The sequence below is a fragment of the Nannospalax galili genome, unplaced genomic scaffold (assembly GCF_000622305.1).
Source record: "Nannospalax galili isolate Female #2095 unplaced genomic scaffold, S.galili_v1.0 scaffold2610, whole genome shotgun sequence".
Lineage (NCBI taxonomy): Eukaryota > Metazoa > Chordata > Mammalia > Rodentia > Spalacidae > Nannospalax > Nannospalax galili.
In genome coordinates, this window is record NW_008328097.1 from 317837 (window position 1) to 330353 (window position 12517).

The 12517-nt window shown below is 43.0% G+C and overlaps 1 protein-coding gene across 1 annotated transcript in view; it reads right to left on the reverse strand.

Annotated features, from left to right (window-relative positions):
• Dock8 (dedicator of cytokinesis 8) overlaps positions 1 to 12517 on the reverse strand; it is a gene marked incomplete at its 5' end in the record, with an annotated part of 99460 nt that overhangs the window by 62588 nt on the left and 24355 nt on the right. The window contains 2 exons of the mRNA XM_029554094.1: positions 603 to 752; positions 8818 to 8913. Of these exons, the coding sequence (XP_029409954.1) occupies positions 603 to 752; positions 8818 to 8913 (246 nt within the window). The remainder of the gene's footprint in view (positions 1 to 602; positions 753 to 8817; positions 8914 to 12517) is intronic.

Genomic DNA, 12517 nt, shown 5'->3' on the forward strand with positions numbered 1-12517 from the left:
GGCTTCAACCTTATAGACAGGTACCAGAATCACACCAAAACAAGTCATTGATGTTTGATATTTTTCTGAAAATACCAAACTACTATTGTACTCTCTCTATATATAAGCTTTTTGTTTTGTTTTGTTTTCTTGGAACCATTTGAGTGTGGGTGGCAAATATCCCCATTTACTGCATAAACTTCAGGCTGTATTTCCTAAGAGGAAGAGTATTTTCTCTTGCATCTACACTGATGGAATAGTTTAAATGATAAATAACATTACATTTCTTTTTGCTGTTTTTTTTTTTTTTTTTTTTTTTTTTTTTGAGACAGGGTCTCCCTGTAGCCCCAGCTGTCCTGGAACTCACTATGTAGACCAGGCTGGCCTTGAACTCACAGAGATCCACCTGCTTCTGCCTCCCAAGTGCTGGGATTAAGGGCATGAGCCACCACGCCCGGCCAACATTACATTTCTTTACAGCCATCCTCAGTTCCATCCCAAGGTCTGGTCTAGCATATTTTAGCTGTTGTTATATTTTAGCTACTGTTTTCTAATGACACTTATTTTGCCTGCTTATTAAAGTAACATATTCAAAGCAAACAACAGTAAAGACACAAAGTTACCTTCTGAGGTTTCACTAAAAGGGCTGCAATCTCTGAGGTAACCACATTAACAATGGTAGTTATGTCATCTTTGAAGCGGTCAGAAAAGCGAGTCTTCCGAAAACTGTCACGTTTGTCCAGGTTATGCACATACTGGGCCATGCTTTTCACCTACAGAGGAACAGGGCAATGTCAACATGGGGACTGACCTGCTTTGACAATGTGCAAAGGGGGAATGACTTGAAAAAAGGCTCTTTCACAATGCACTTTCTAACACTTTATTGGTGTTGGTGATGCTCAAGCTGGCTCTGAACTACAAGATGCTTCTAACTCAGGAAGGGTTGCCATGGTGGCAGGAGGTGGGCAAAGTGTCCTCTTCTTGACCCCAAGTCAGGGTCCTCCTTTCCTGCTGCTGAGAAATCCAGGATCCTAGGTGTCCCCAGCGTTGGAGAACTCCCTTTTCCGCAACAGCCTCCATTCCAACTCTCAGAACCACAGACTGTCACAGCACATGACAAGAAATGCAAGGAAACTGTTTTTCTAAGGCTGTTTGGATGTGAACAGAAGTCTTTTCTGTCCCTGAAATCACATCAAGGAGAACAGGGGAGAAATATTCATCTTAGCAGAGAGGTGAATTTCCAGAGCAATTCTAGAGTTTACAACCAGATGAATTTCTGCTTCTAGCAATTTAAGCTATACTACGGTTTGATCAGGATTTTGTTGGCTAGCTGGAAACATAACTGCCACTAGGAGGGAGGGACGGAGGAAGGTAGGGATGGAGGGAGGGAGGGAGGGAGGGAGGGAGAGAGGTTTGAGACAGAGTTTCAGTACACAGCCAAGGTTGGCCTGGAACTTGGCTTTCTCCTACCTCAGCCTCCTGAGGGTTTGGGTCACAAGCCTGTACCACCATACTGAGATTTGGGGGGAATGTTTTGAGTTTCTTAAGCCTAACTTGTAGTCAAATCAATCAATTACTCAATTGATAACTAGTATAATACCAGCTTAATGCCTATACATTTTAAAATCCAGACCACATATATTCTTTGGATTCTTTCTGGGGCCAGGAGATCCAAGGCTTAATACACCCCTTTTGACATCATTTGAGGTTAAACCTTATACTTTTAGAAGTTTGCTAAGAGCTTTGTGGGACAGTCTGATGGGAAAGACTGTATGTGATGGTTAATATTGATAGCCTGTGAGGGATCATCTAGATTAGTTAACTGAAGTTGGGAAGATCCATCTCTGTGAGTGACACTATTCCATGAGCTGAATTCCAGACTGAACAAAAAGGAGAAAGCAAGCTGAGCATTCCTCACTCTCTGCTTCCTGACCGTGGATGCGTGACAAGCTGCCTCAAGCTCTTTGACTGCCATGGCTTCCCTGCCTTGAAGGACTATATTCTTGAACTGTGGGCTATAATAAACTGCATCAAGTTGCTTTTGTCAGGATATTTTATCACAGCAATAGGCAAAGTAACTCATACACTGGGAGTTCTCATGGCTGGGCTCCTACACGCTAAGGTGATTTTTGTGAATTTATCCAGGCTTCTCAGAGTGTGACAGTAAAATGCAATTGTTAGTCAGGCATTGCTGCATTTGAGAGGCAGAGGCAGGAGAATCACTACAAGTTTCGAGTTCTGCCTAGTTCCAGGTTAACTAGGGCTACATAGAGAGATATTGCCTTAAAAAGAAACAAGCAAGCAAGAACAACATCCCCAACTAGCTGAAAAACAAGCAAGAAAACCTCAACACCAACGAAAAGCAATTTCCTTGGAGGTGGACCCATCCACATTTGCCCTTCTGTCACAGCTGGAGAGTCTTGGAAACTGGCTTCCACTCCGAAGTACAACATGGCAATTTTCATACACTAAAAGCAGAGTTTTTTTCCTCAGAATACAAGACTGGCAATTTCTGTTAAAGCAAAGAGGAGCCAACAGAAGAGGGGAGAGTGTAAAGCTGTGTTTATGTGTTCCATGTTTTAGATGAAGCCCTGACAAGCTCTGGATAGACCAGAGAACACAAAATCCAGTGTAAGAATCATGGCTTCTCCTTACCTCAGGGTCCTGTCTGGTTCAGAACACACGGACATGTCCACATCCCAAACAGCCACACACACTTGGTGAGGCTTGAATGGGTGGTGGTGGTGAGGAACTGCATATCATCTTTGTTCAATAAAAGCATCTCTCTCTCTGCACTCCCAGCCGAGCACCAAGGAAGACAAAGCTTCTTTGTTCAGTTGACCCCAGTCCTGACTCTCTGCTGGCTAACCCACCCCAGTGCCAGGCTTTTAGAACTCGTTGCATCATCTCCTGCCTGCAGAGTTTGGCCATCCTACAACCAAATAAATAATTCTCACAATACCGTGCTTCCCAGCAATGGCCTCTTTCCAGACTGTCAGCAACCTTCCAGCTACTGTGTCCCTGGCTCTCCAGAGAAGAACACAGCAGAAATATCAGTGGATGTTCAGTCCATTTATTTGTAGGGTTTGGTAAGGTAGAAAATTCTTTCCCCCATAGTTGCCTTTGTGGCTCATTCAGCAAAGTGATATATTTCAGAAACCTCGTTGCATAGAACATCATGTCCTGAGTGAGTAAATAAGGTCACCCATTTATCTCTGGGTCTCTAAGGTCTGGATCAGTGGTTTCTAGACACACAGGAGCTCATTCATTAATAAGTGTGAAATGTACCCAAGACTAAGCACATTAGCTCTTGGGACAAAGTTACTGTTCTTTAGCACCAGAACACCAGCACCACTGAAGGTGGTAAACTGTCCAGGCTGCTGCCTAAGTCCCGGGAGACTGTTGTTTGTTTCTCTTCAAGCTTCACAAGGGAAAACTGCTTTTGGTTTTTAAATAATTTTCTGAGCATCTGTCAGGTAAGTATGTCACAATGCGTGGAGGACTTAGGGCCCTGCCTGGGTCTGAGATCAATATCCTTCCCAAGTCCTGGCTAAGCCCAGTTGCTTCCATTGCTTCAACCACAGCCCCAGAATCATTTCTTGCCCTTCTCCATCTGTGACTGGGAGGCATCTGTGCACTGCAGCACTTGGCCCTTTCTTCTTCCTCCCTTTGGCTTCCAGTTGGAGTTGGTGGACGAGGGGCTACAGCTGGGCTCACTGGTTAGAGAAGAGAAAGGTTTGGCCATTTGTCACTCATATTGCCACAGGGTGGTCCTGGCAGCAGCAATATTTTTCTAAGGCGATAGCCCCTGTCATGTGGACCCTCTTTTCTCTCTCCAGCTTTCTCTATGCCCCAGCTGCACTGTCCTTTCCCTTTGATTCTTTCCAGTAAGGACAGATAAAGGCTTCTGGCAGCTGCTGTACCCTAGGTGTCCCAACAATCCTTATTGGCTCCTGTAACTTGGCCGACACCCTGGGCAGAAGCCTTGCGTTAAATGCTTTTCAATTAACTTCTGTGAGCAATGCCACTCCATGCTGCTGAGACCCTGACAGTGGTTACAGCACTGTGTACAGCACTGCTGTCATGGTTGATCTTTATTTTGACCAGCCTCATCAAAGCGCGTAGCGCCATGGGAGCTTTCTTCCCAGCTAGGTCATCTGTGTAGTGTAAGGGACTCCTGGAGGGGGTGGGGTAGCTCTTCGCTTTAGATTTTACTTTCTCTTGGGCCCAACAAATCCCAGTAAACATATGCGTAAGATCAAAACAGTTTTCACCTTTTCAGTGGTTCCTAGCTCGTATAATTAAGGGCAATGAAGCAAAAGCCCCAGGCTGACCTGGAAAACCTTCTGTGACCCTTCCCTTAATTCCACCAGTAAACTGGGAATTATGAAGACTTTTACCTCAAGGTTGTATAAGAATTAAATGAGATAATGCTTTAAGATACTTAAAACAGGGGCTGGAGAGATAGCTCAGCAGTTAAGAGCACTGGCTGCTCTTGCAGAGGAGCCAAGTTCAGTTCCCAGCACCCACACGGCAGCTAACAACCTTCTGTAACTCCAGTTCCAGGGGATCCAACACCTTCTTTTGACCTCCACAGGCAATGCACGACATAGGTGCACTTACACACATATGGGCAATACACTCATACACATAAAAAATAAAAAGAAATAAAATATTAAAATACTTAAACAGTGTGTTGCATACATATGGTAAGATGCTTATTTTACTTTGGATATTATTATTTTCCTTTATTCAGGGATAAGAGCTGCTACAGGATTATATGAAAGACAAGGTCATTGTAGACAATGCAAATTCACCTTTAAAATGGAGCTACATGTAAGATGCCCTGGATCAAGTTGAGCAGTATGGAGTTCATGATGGCAAGGAATGAAATAATCATTACAGCACTGCACTAAAGGTGACTTCCAAATGGAGGCTTAGCCTGATGTTAGTATGTTGGGCAGAGAAGAATTTTGAAATTCAGCTTCCCAAAGAGGCAACGTAGTGAAGCAAAAGAACTTGGATTTGAGTTAGAGAAGTGAGGCTCCGCCCCACCCTTCCCTGGTTGACCTGTTGAGGGGGCTGGCAAATCCCTGCTTAGCCTTGGTGTATGCTGCTGGGATCAGGAGTCTCTCATAGGGATTTAATGAGGTTTCACGGATAGGTTCAGAGCCTATAAAGCTACTATTGGAACCCTCGCATAGCTAGGCTTGAGAACCACTGCCCCAAGGACTCAGTTTCCTATTAACAAATATAAGCAATAAATATAGTGCTTACTAGGATCTAAGAGTGATTAGGTGCAATGTGTGCATATGAACACAAATGCACAGGCAAATAATACATCTTTGAATTGGAATACTGTTTTTCTTTGGGGCTTTCTTCTATGGGAATCCACAAGATCAAATGTAGTTTTTGATTTTTGTATTAAAAATATTCATTTTTAAAATTTATGTGTATGAATGTTTTGCCTGCATGTATGTAAGTGTACCTGTGTTGTGCAGTGCCCAAGGAGACCAGAAGTTGGTGTCGGATCCCTGGGAACTGGAGTTACAGACAGTTATTAGTCACCAGGTAGGTGCTGGGAACCAAACCTGGGTCCTCAGCATGAGCAGTCAGTTCTCTTAACCACTGATCCATCTCTCTAGCCCCTGCTGTTTGCTTTTATAATATTTATTTTTATTTTATGTGTGTGTATATTTTGCCTGTATGTATGTATGTGTACATTTTTGGTGGCCTCAGAGGATGGAAGAGGGCATCAGATCCCTTGGAACTAGAATTAACAGAAGGAAACCAAACTCATGTGCTATGCAAGAATAGCGCGTGTGCTTAAATGATGAGCCACCTCTCCAGCTCCACCTTTTACTTTTGTAATCTCAATTTTGACATTGAATTTGGGATTTTTTTTTTCATCTTTTTGAAGCAGGGTCTCCCTGTAGCACCAGCTGTCCTGGAACTCACTATGTAGACCAGGCTGGCCTTGAACTCACAGAGATCTGCCTGCCTCTGACTCCCAAGTGCTGGGACTACAGGTGTGTGCCACTATGCCTGGCTGAATTTGGGATTATTTTTATGAATTATTTATAGATAGATCATGACCCATGTGAATCTTCTCTTCGGAGAAGCTTGTTGGTGGTTGATAAGGGCAAATAGAAACAGGACATACAGAGTGTGGGGTGTTTGCTTTAATACCTCCTATGCCTCAAGAAAAAAGTGAGGAGTGAGTTTTGCTGCTAACCCACCTTGTGCTGGACCACAGAACTCATACCTACCCCAATGATGCTATTAACCAAAGTCTGGTGAGCTGTAGCCACAACCTTAACCAGCTTGGCTTGTAGGCAAAAAACCTGGTGCTAAACTGGCCAAAATTCCAAAGTCCTTTAGCTATGTTTAGGACTCACAAAGCAGAGGTGATGGGGACCAGTGCATTGCATGTGTGTCTAGAAGTCATCTGGAAGACAGGTAAGTGAATGCTGCTTCCTCTACTCCTGTAGGGAGGAGGACCGTAAGAACCTCATTCATTCTAGCAAAAACCCCCATGTGGTTCTGTGGAAGTATTGAGTGCACTGGAATCATTCTCAGACTAGGGACTGCGATTTTCACACTCCAAGGGATTCAAATCTGGACTGTGTTTCTGTGGCATGAGGCTGGATTCCTTTGAACTCTGAGGCACCATGCCCTGCTTCCTCCTGATGTGTGGTTTCACATCTTCAGTTGCTTTGACCTCTTTCCTCTCTCTGTCAGATCACTCAATGTTGCTCCCCTTTTCTTCACCTTGAATCACATCAAGATAATAGGGCTTGGGAATAAATGTTATCATTTTTTTTCCTTTAAAATATTGTTTACTGCTGGGCGTGGTGGCACATGCCTTTAATCCCAGCACTCAGGAGGCAGACGCAAGAGGATCTCTGTGAGCTCAAGGCCAGCCTGGTCTACATAGTGAGTTCTAGGACAGCTGGGGCTAGACCGAAATATATATATGATAGTTTACTTAATGTCACAAAGAAATCCAGTGACTATAAAGCAACACTACCCTTACATCTCAGTCATTCCTAGCCCTCTTAATCGTTTGTTCACATATTTTGTACAGTTGGTTGTGTTTTTATACATTTGCCATTTAATATCATTTCACTCTGTATCTCCATTTAGAAACACTGAAAAAAATGCTAGGTTGAGGATATAGAGTGTTTGCCGAGCATGTGTGAAACCCTAGGTTTAATCCTCAGGACCATAATAAAACAAAAAGGGAGAGAGAGAGAGAGAGAGAGAGAGAGAGAGAGAGAGAGAGAATGTGTGTGTGTGTGTGTGTGTGGTGTAGGTATGTGTGAGTGCATGTACCTGTGCATGCTCATGTGGAGGCTACAGCAGGCTTTGAGGGTGTTCCTCTACTACTGTCCTTGAGACAGCATCTCTTACTGAATTGGAAGTTCTCAGTTTTTGCTAGGCTAGCTGGCCAGAGAACTCTCATGATCCACCTATCTCTGCCCCCCAAACCTGGGGTTACAGTCATACCTGGTTTCTTATGTGGTACTGGGGATTCAAACTCAGGCCCTCATGCTCGTAAAGCAAGTGCTCTTACCCACTGAGCCATCTCCCCAACCTCTATTCTTAATGAACTTTATGACAAAATCCTTTCATGTTCATTTTCACTGAAACAGAGACAGGTATCATTATTATTCTTATTTAATTAATTAATTTTTAAAATATTTCATTTTATTTTCTGTGTGTGAGTGTTTTGTCTGCATGTATGAATGTGCACCACTTGTGTGCCTAGTGCCTATAGAGACCAGAAGAGGGTGTTGGATTCCCTGGGAATGAAGCTACAGATGGTTATGAGCGGCTATGTAAGTGCTGGGAACGGAACTTGGGTCCTCCGTGAGAGCAGCAAGTGCGCTTAACCACTGAGCCTCTGTTACTATTTTAAAATAAAGGAATTATTATTGTAGCATTCTCTTTTCTGCTGGAGGACTGACAGCAGTTGTAGGATAAATATACAAATTTCATATTTTTTCCAATAAATATTATTATAGTTTGTTATTGTGTACATGACATCAAGTGGTGTGCAGAGGCTAAAGGCAGAATAATGAAGAGAGACTCGAAATCTAGAAATCCAGTAGGTAAGACAGAAAAGCAATGACAAGTTGTGGTAAGTGTTAGAAAGGAAATGAATGTGAGGCTTATGTGGAGACTCTACAGGACGAAGAGAACGGATGTGCAGGTGGTGACAATTAAGTTGGAGCCTGAAGAACAGAGTAGAAACTGTGTTGGAGGTGGGGAATCAAAAATTATGAAGTGGGAGAGAACCAAAGCTAACTTTTTGGCTGAAAAGGCTGCGGTAGCTTCGAAGAGTTAAATGGGAAACAATGCAACTGAATGAGGAGGCAGCACACGGCCCGAGATGCACTTATAGATCACAATAGGATCACGCAAAAGCCTTTAGCCACGCTCTAAAAACCTAGTGCTTCATTTCCAGTTCCCTAAGAATCCTTGAAGAGCTTTAAAGAAGAGACTGATTCAATCTGCAATATTCACTGCCCTGGGCAGGATGGATGATGAGCTGAGGAAAAAAATGGATACAGAAAGGAGAAAAAGGAAGATTCTAGAAGAGGCACATGAGAAATGATGGTGGTTTGGCAGGACAGGGCCAAGATGAGATGCAAAGATTGAAGGTAGGCAGTCAAGGTGGAGTCAATAAAGTTTGTGGGAAGATGGGTGGTGAGGGAGGGTTGAATTTCAAGGAACAATCCCAGGTTTTCAGCGAGTTCCCGACAGGGAGACTCCACTGTCTTTCCGTTATGTGCTCTGTCCTACTGAGCACAGATACAAATGTAAGACTCTCACCAGAAGTTCGGAGAAGAACCAGGCGTACTTGAAGACCGTTTCTCTCACCATTCCAGTGCTGACCACCATCTGCAGGGCAAGCTCCTCATGAAAATGCTACAACAGACAATCAAAACCAGGTTGTGATGGCAAAGTCAGTAAAACCTTTTTCCTTTTCTTTTTTTTAATCTCACTAATTTTATATTAGAAAATAATACAAATTGGCTAAAATAATTTGGAATGGACAAAAGGAGGTAGAAATATGCCTGCTTTACTTCTCTGTTTGGCTCATATACAGAATCAACAATTGAGTCCTGCTCTACTAGATTCATAACTTGGGCACCCACAGCCTTCTCAAATCTTTCTGTATTTCTTGAAAACTTACTTTATTATAGTCTTCTTGTTTATGATTATTCATGGGCTGGTTCTACAATTTTGTACTTAAAATTTTTTTTAATGGAATTTTGTCTATTTCATACATAAAATCATCTTTATATTGCCTTCCCCTTTGGCACCTTCCCATAGGCCCCCACTGGAGTTCATACATTCTTTCATTTGTGTTAAAGCCTGTTATGTAAAGTTAGTGTCCCAAAGTGCAAGTTCATCCACTGGGGTTTAGTCAACCTATCCAGAGTCTCTCTCTTTAAGAAGATCAGCTCTTCCTCACTCAGTAGTAATCAGCTGCTAATAATTCTTCAACTAAGATTGGGGCCTGCTGTTCATTTCCACAGTTCTGCGATGGGGTTTTATATGCTTGGGTTTGTTTGGTGCATGCTGACACCATTGCTGTAGGTTCATATGAGCAGGGTCCCAGGATCCTGTAAGACTCTGTTTCCATATGGTCATGCACCTCCTCCCTGACTCTTACAATCTTCCCACCCCTTCTTCCACAATGGTCCCTGAGCCCTGGGTGGGTGAAGTTTAATATAGGAGTCCTGTCCAAAGACCCACACTCTGCAGACTCCTATTCTCTATGCTTTGGCCATTTGTGCCCTTTTGTGTTCATGGCCCTCTGTTGCATGAGGGAGCTTCATAAATGAGAGTTGAGATGGTTAATCTTAATCATCAACTTGATGAAATCTAGAATCACCTGGGAAACAGGCCTCTGGGCATGCCTGTGAGGGATTATCTTTTTTAGGTTAACTAAGGTAAGACCTAACCTCTGTGGGCAGCAACATACCATGGGTTGGGATTTTGGAATGTTATACACTCCAAAGGAGAAACAGAGTCATACCAGAAGTGATACGATTTTCAGACACATGGCACTCCCTTCCTAGATCTGGGAATCTTTCAGGCACAGGCCTACTTGCTAACTTTGGTGTCTACTTCAATGGGTGATGACTGGGATATGTGCGTGTAAATTAAAGGATCCATATTTTGCACATAGTAAGAACTTACATTTGTCTAGGGATATGATTTCTCTAAGATCTATGATCTGTCCAGTTTTGTGTATTTGGCTAGGTTTACAGTACCAGACATGAGTTTCCTACCATTGACTGTGCTTTAAGTCCAATTACGGAGCTGTTGATTACCCCCAAGATAAAAGTGCCACTACTTCACGAATGTTGTTTGCTGTGCTGGTCACTGATGTGGTTTTTAGGCCTTGAAGTGAGGATTGGACCATCAATTGATGTTCTACCAGCTTTCATAGTGCTTTCCAAAGTTATGAGAGCTACTCTTCAGGAGAGGTGGCTTCCAGGTCAGTTTCAGCTCCATTGGTCTAAATCCTGTGTCCAAAGTATGTACTATCTTCAGAAATAGGGTCCTACCATCAAGTTCTGGGAGCCAATCAAGGACTGTGGCAATAGCCTGTGTAATTTTAGGAGTCTCTTGGACTATCCTGGCCAACAACTCAAAGGAAGGTTTCTCCTGTCTGGCACTGTTTCTTGTTATGTGGTCTTCAGCTATATTCACAGACTCACATAGGGATATTGCATGTGCAATTTTTCAGTAGGTTTTTGGACTAATAGCATTCCCTCTGGTTTTTTATACTAGCTAGGCACTGTTTATGTCTCCTCTCTCCCTCCCCACCCTTCCCATTTAAAGTGTCCCCATTTTCCCCATTTCCCCCCCGATAATTTTTGCATGCTATGGTCCCACCTCTTTGAAGTCCCTTCTTCCCCTTTATTCCCACAGTTCTTCGTATAGCCCTCCTCCTCCCCTTCCCCTTTACCCCTGTTTTACACACTTCTCCCTTAGTAACGCCTGTCTCCTACTATTCTTCTAATAGTTGGTTAGTTTCTGAAGCATGTATCCTTGATGTCCTAGGCCATATGTGGTAGGTGGCAGGCAGTCAGTGCTGAAATAACCTGAGGCTGGAAGACTTTTAGGTGAGCAAGAGAAAGCTGGTGTCACACTGCGGCCTCAGCCTGGGAGTAAAATTTGTGTTCTCTGGGGAAGCACTGGCAACTGGTGATGTCTGTTAGAGAATGACTTTTGAGATCCCGCAGGCCACACAGTAGATTTCCCACTTTGCCTTTAGTTTGCTCATGCATAAATGTGCATCAGAATCCCCTGGATGCTTGAAACAGATACCTGCTTATCACCCTTAAGAGATTCTGATTCAGAAGGTCTGGGGCAGGCTCTGAGAATTTGCCTTTCTATCAAATTCCTGGGGAGGGTGTGTGTGTGTGTGTGTGTGTGTGTGTGTGTGTGTGTAGTTGCTTATGCTGTAGGTCCAGGGACAACTCTGAGCACCACTGATTCAATGATATTCAAATGCCTTTCAGGTTGGGCCATTTTTCTTTGCATAATCCCACTATGGTTTCATGTGGTGGATGGATTTACTAGTGGGTACTCTGCATTAAAAAATCTAGTGATATTACTTTGAATGCAAAACTTCCAAAACAAAACCAAAAACACTTCTAAAGTCCTGTGTTTGAGAGCTAGATGCTTAGAGAATTACTCAGTCCTATTTGATGCCTTTGCCCTTCAAATCTCTGCTCTATAGCAAACATAGGAGACAATGAATTTCACCTTTTCCATCTTTCCTAGTCATCAACCTAGCTGGGCACTTGGTGGTTCTCTGTTACCGGTTTCAATGGGGAAGAAGATAAAGACTCAAAGTAAATTTATTAACTCATCTTAGATTGTCTGCTAATGTCCTGGTGTCACAAATGGAGAGTCCTACATCTTGGGAACACCCTCAGTTCTGGGCAAATCAGGACACTGCCACACCAACTAAAGGCAAAAGCAATGTCTGGGAACTCTTTGAGGGTCTCATTCCTCTTACACATGCATACAAAACCTAGATTAAATACAGATAGACTCTTTTGTTGTTGCTTAGTGGCTAAGAGTTAAAACTATTTTAATACTCAAATATCACATCATTATGAGGAAGTTAAGTTTCAAGGTCAATCTAAGGAAAACTAATTATAACAGTGATTGCTCTTGACAAACCTTCAAATTACCCACATGTAACCAAATTTACTAGTTCTTATGGACATTTAAACTTGAGGGCTACTTATCTAAGTGAAAAGGAGAAGAATGGAAAATCTCTGAGCAGGTATCAGGGTGTTCCAACCATTTCTCTCCCCAGTCAGTTCAGCTGATCCTCTGGTTTCACTCATTCTGTCCCATAGGTTAACCCTTAGTACTCTGAATACATATGAGCATATTCATTTGCTGTCATGAGTCTAAAGTGAGGCTGCACCATCTGGAAGAGGGTAGGGTTGAGTTTTAACCCTGCAGATGGCCAACTGTGCACATGATATAACATGCT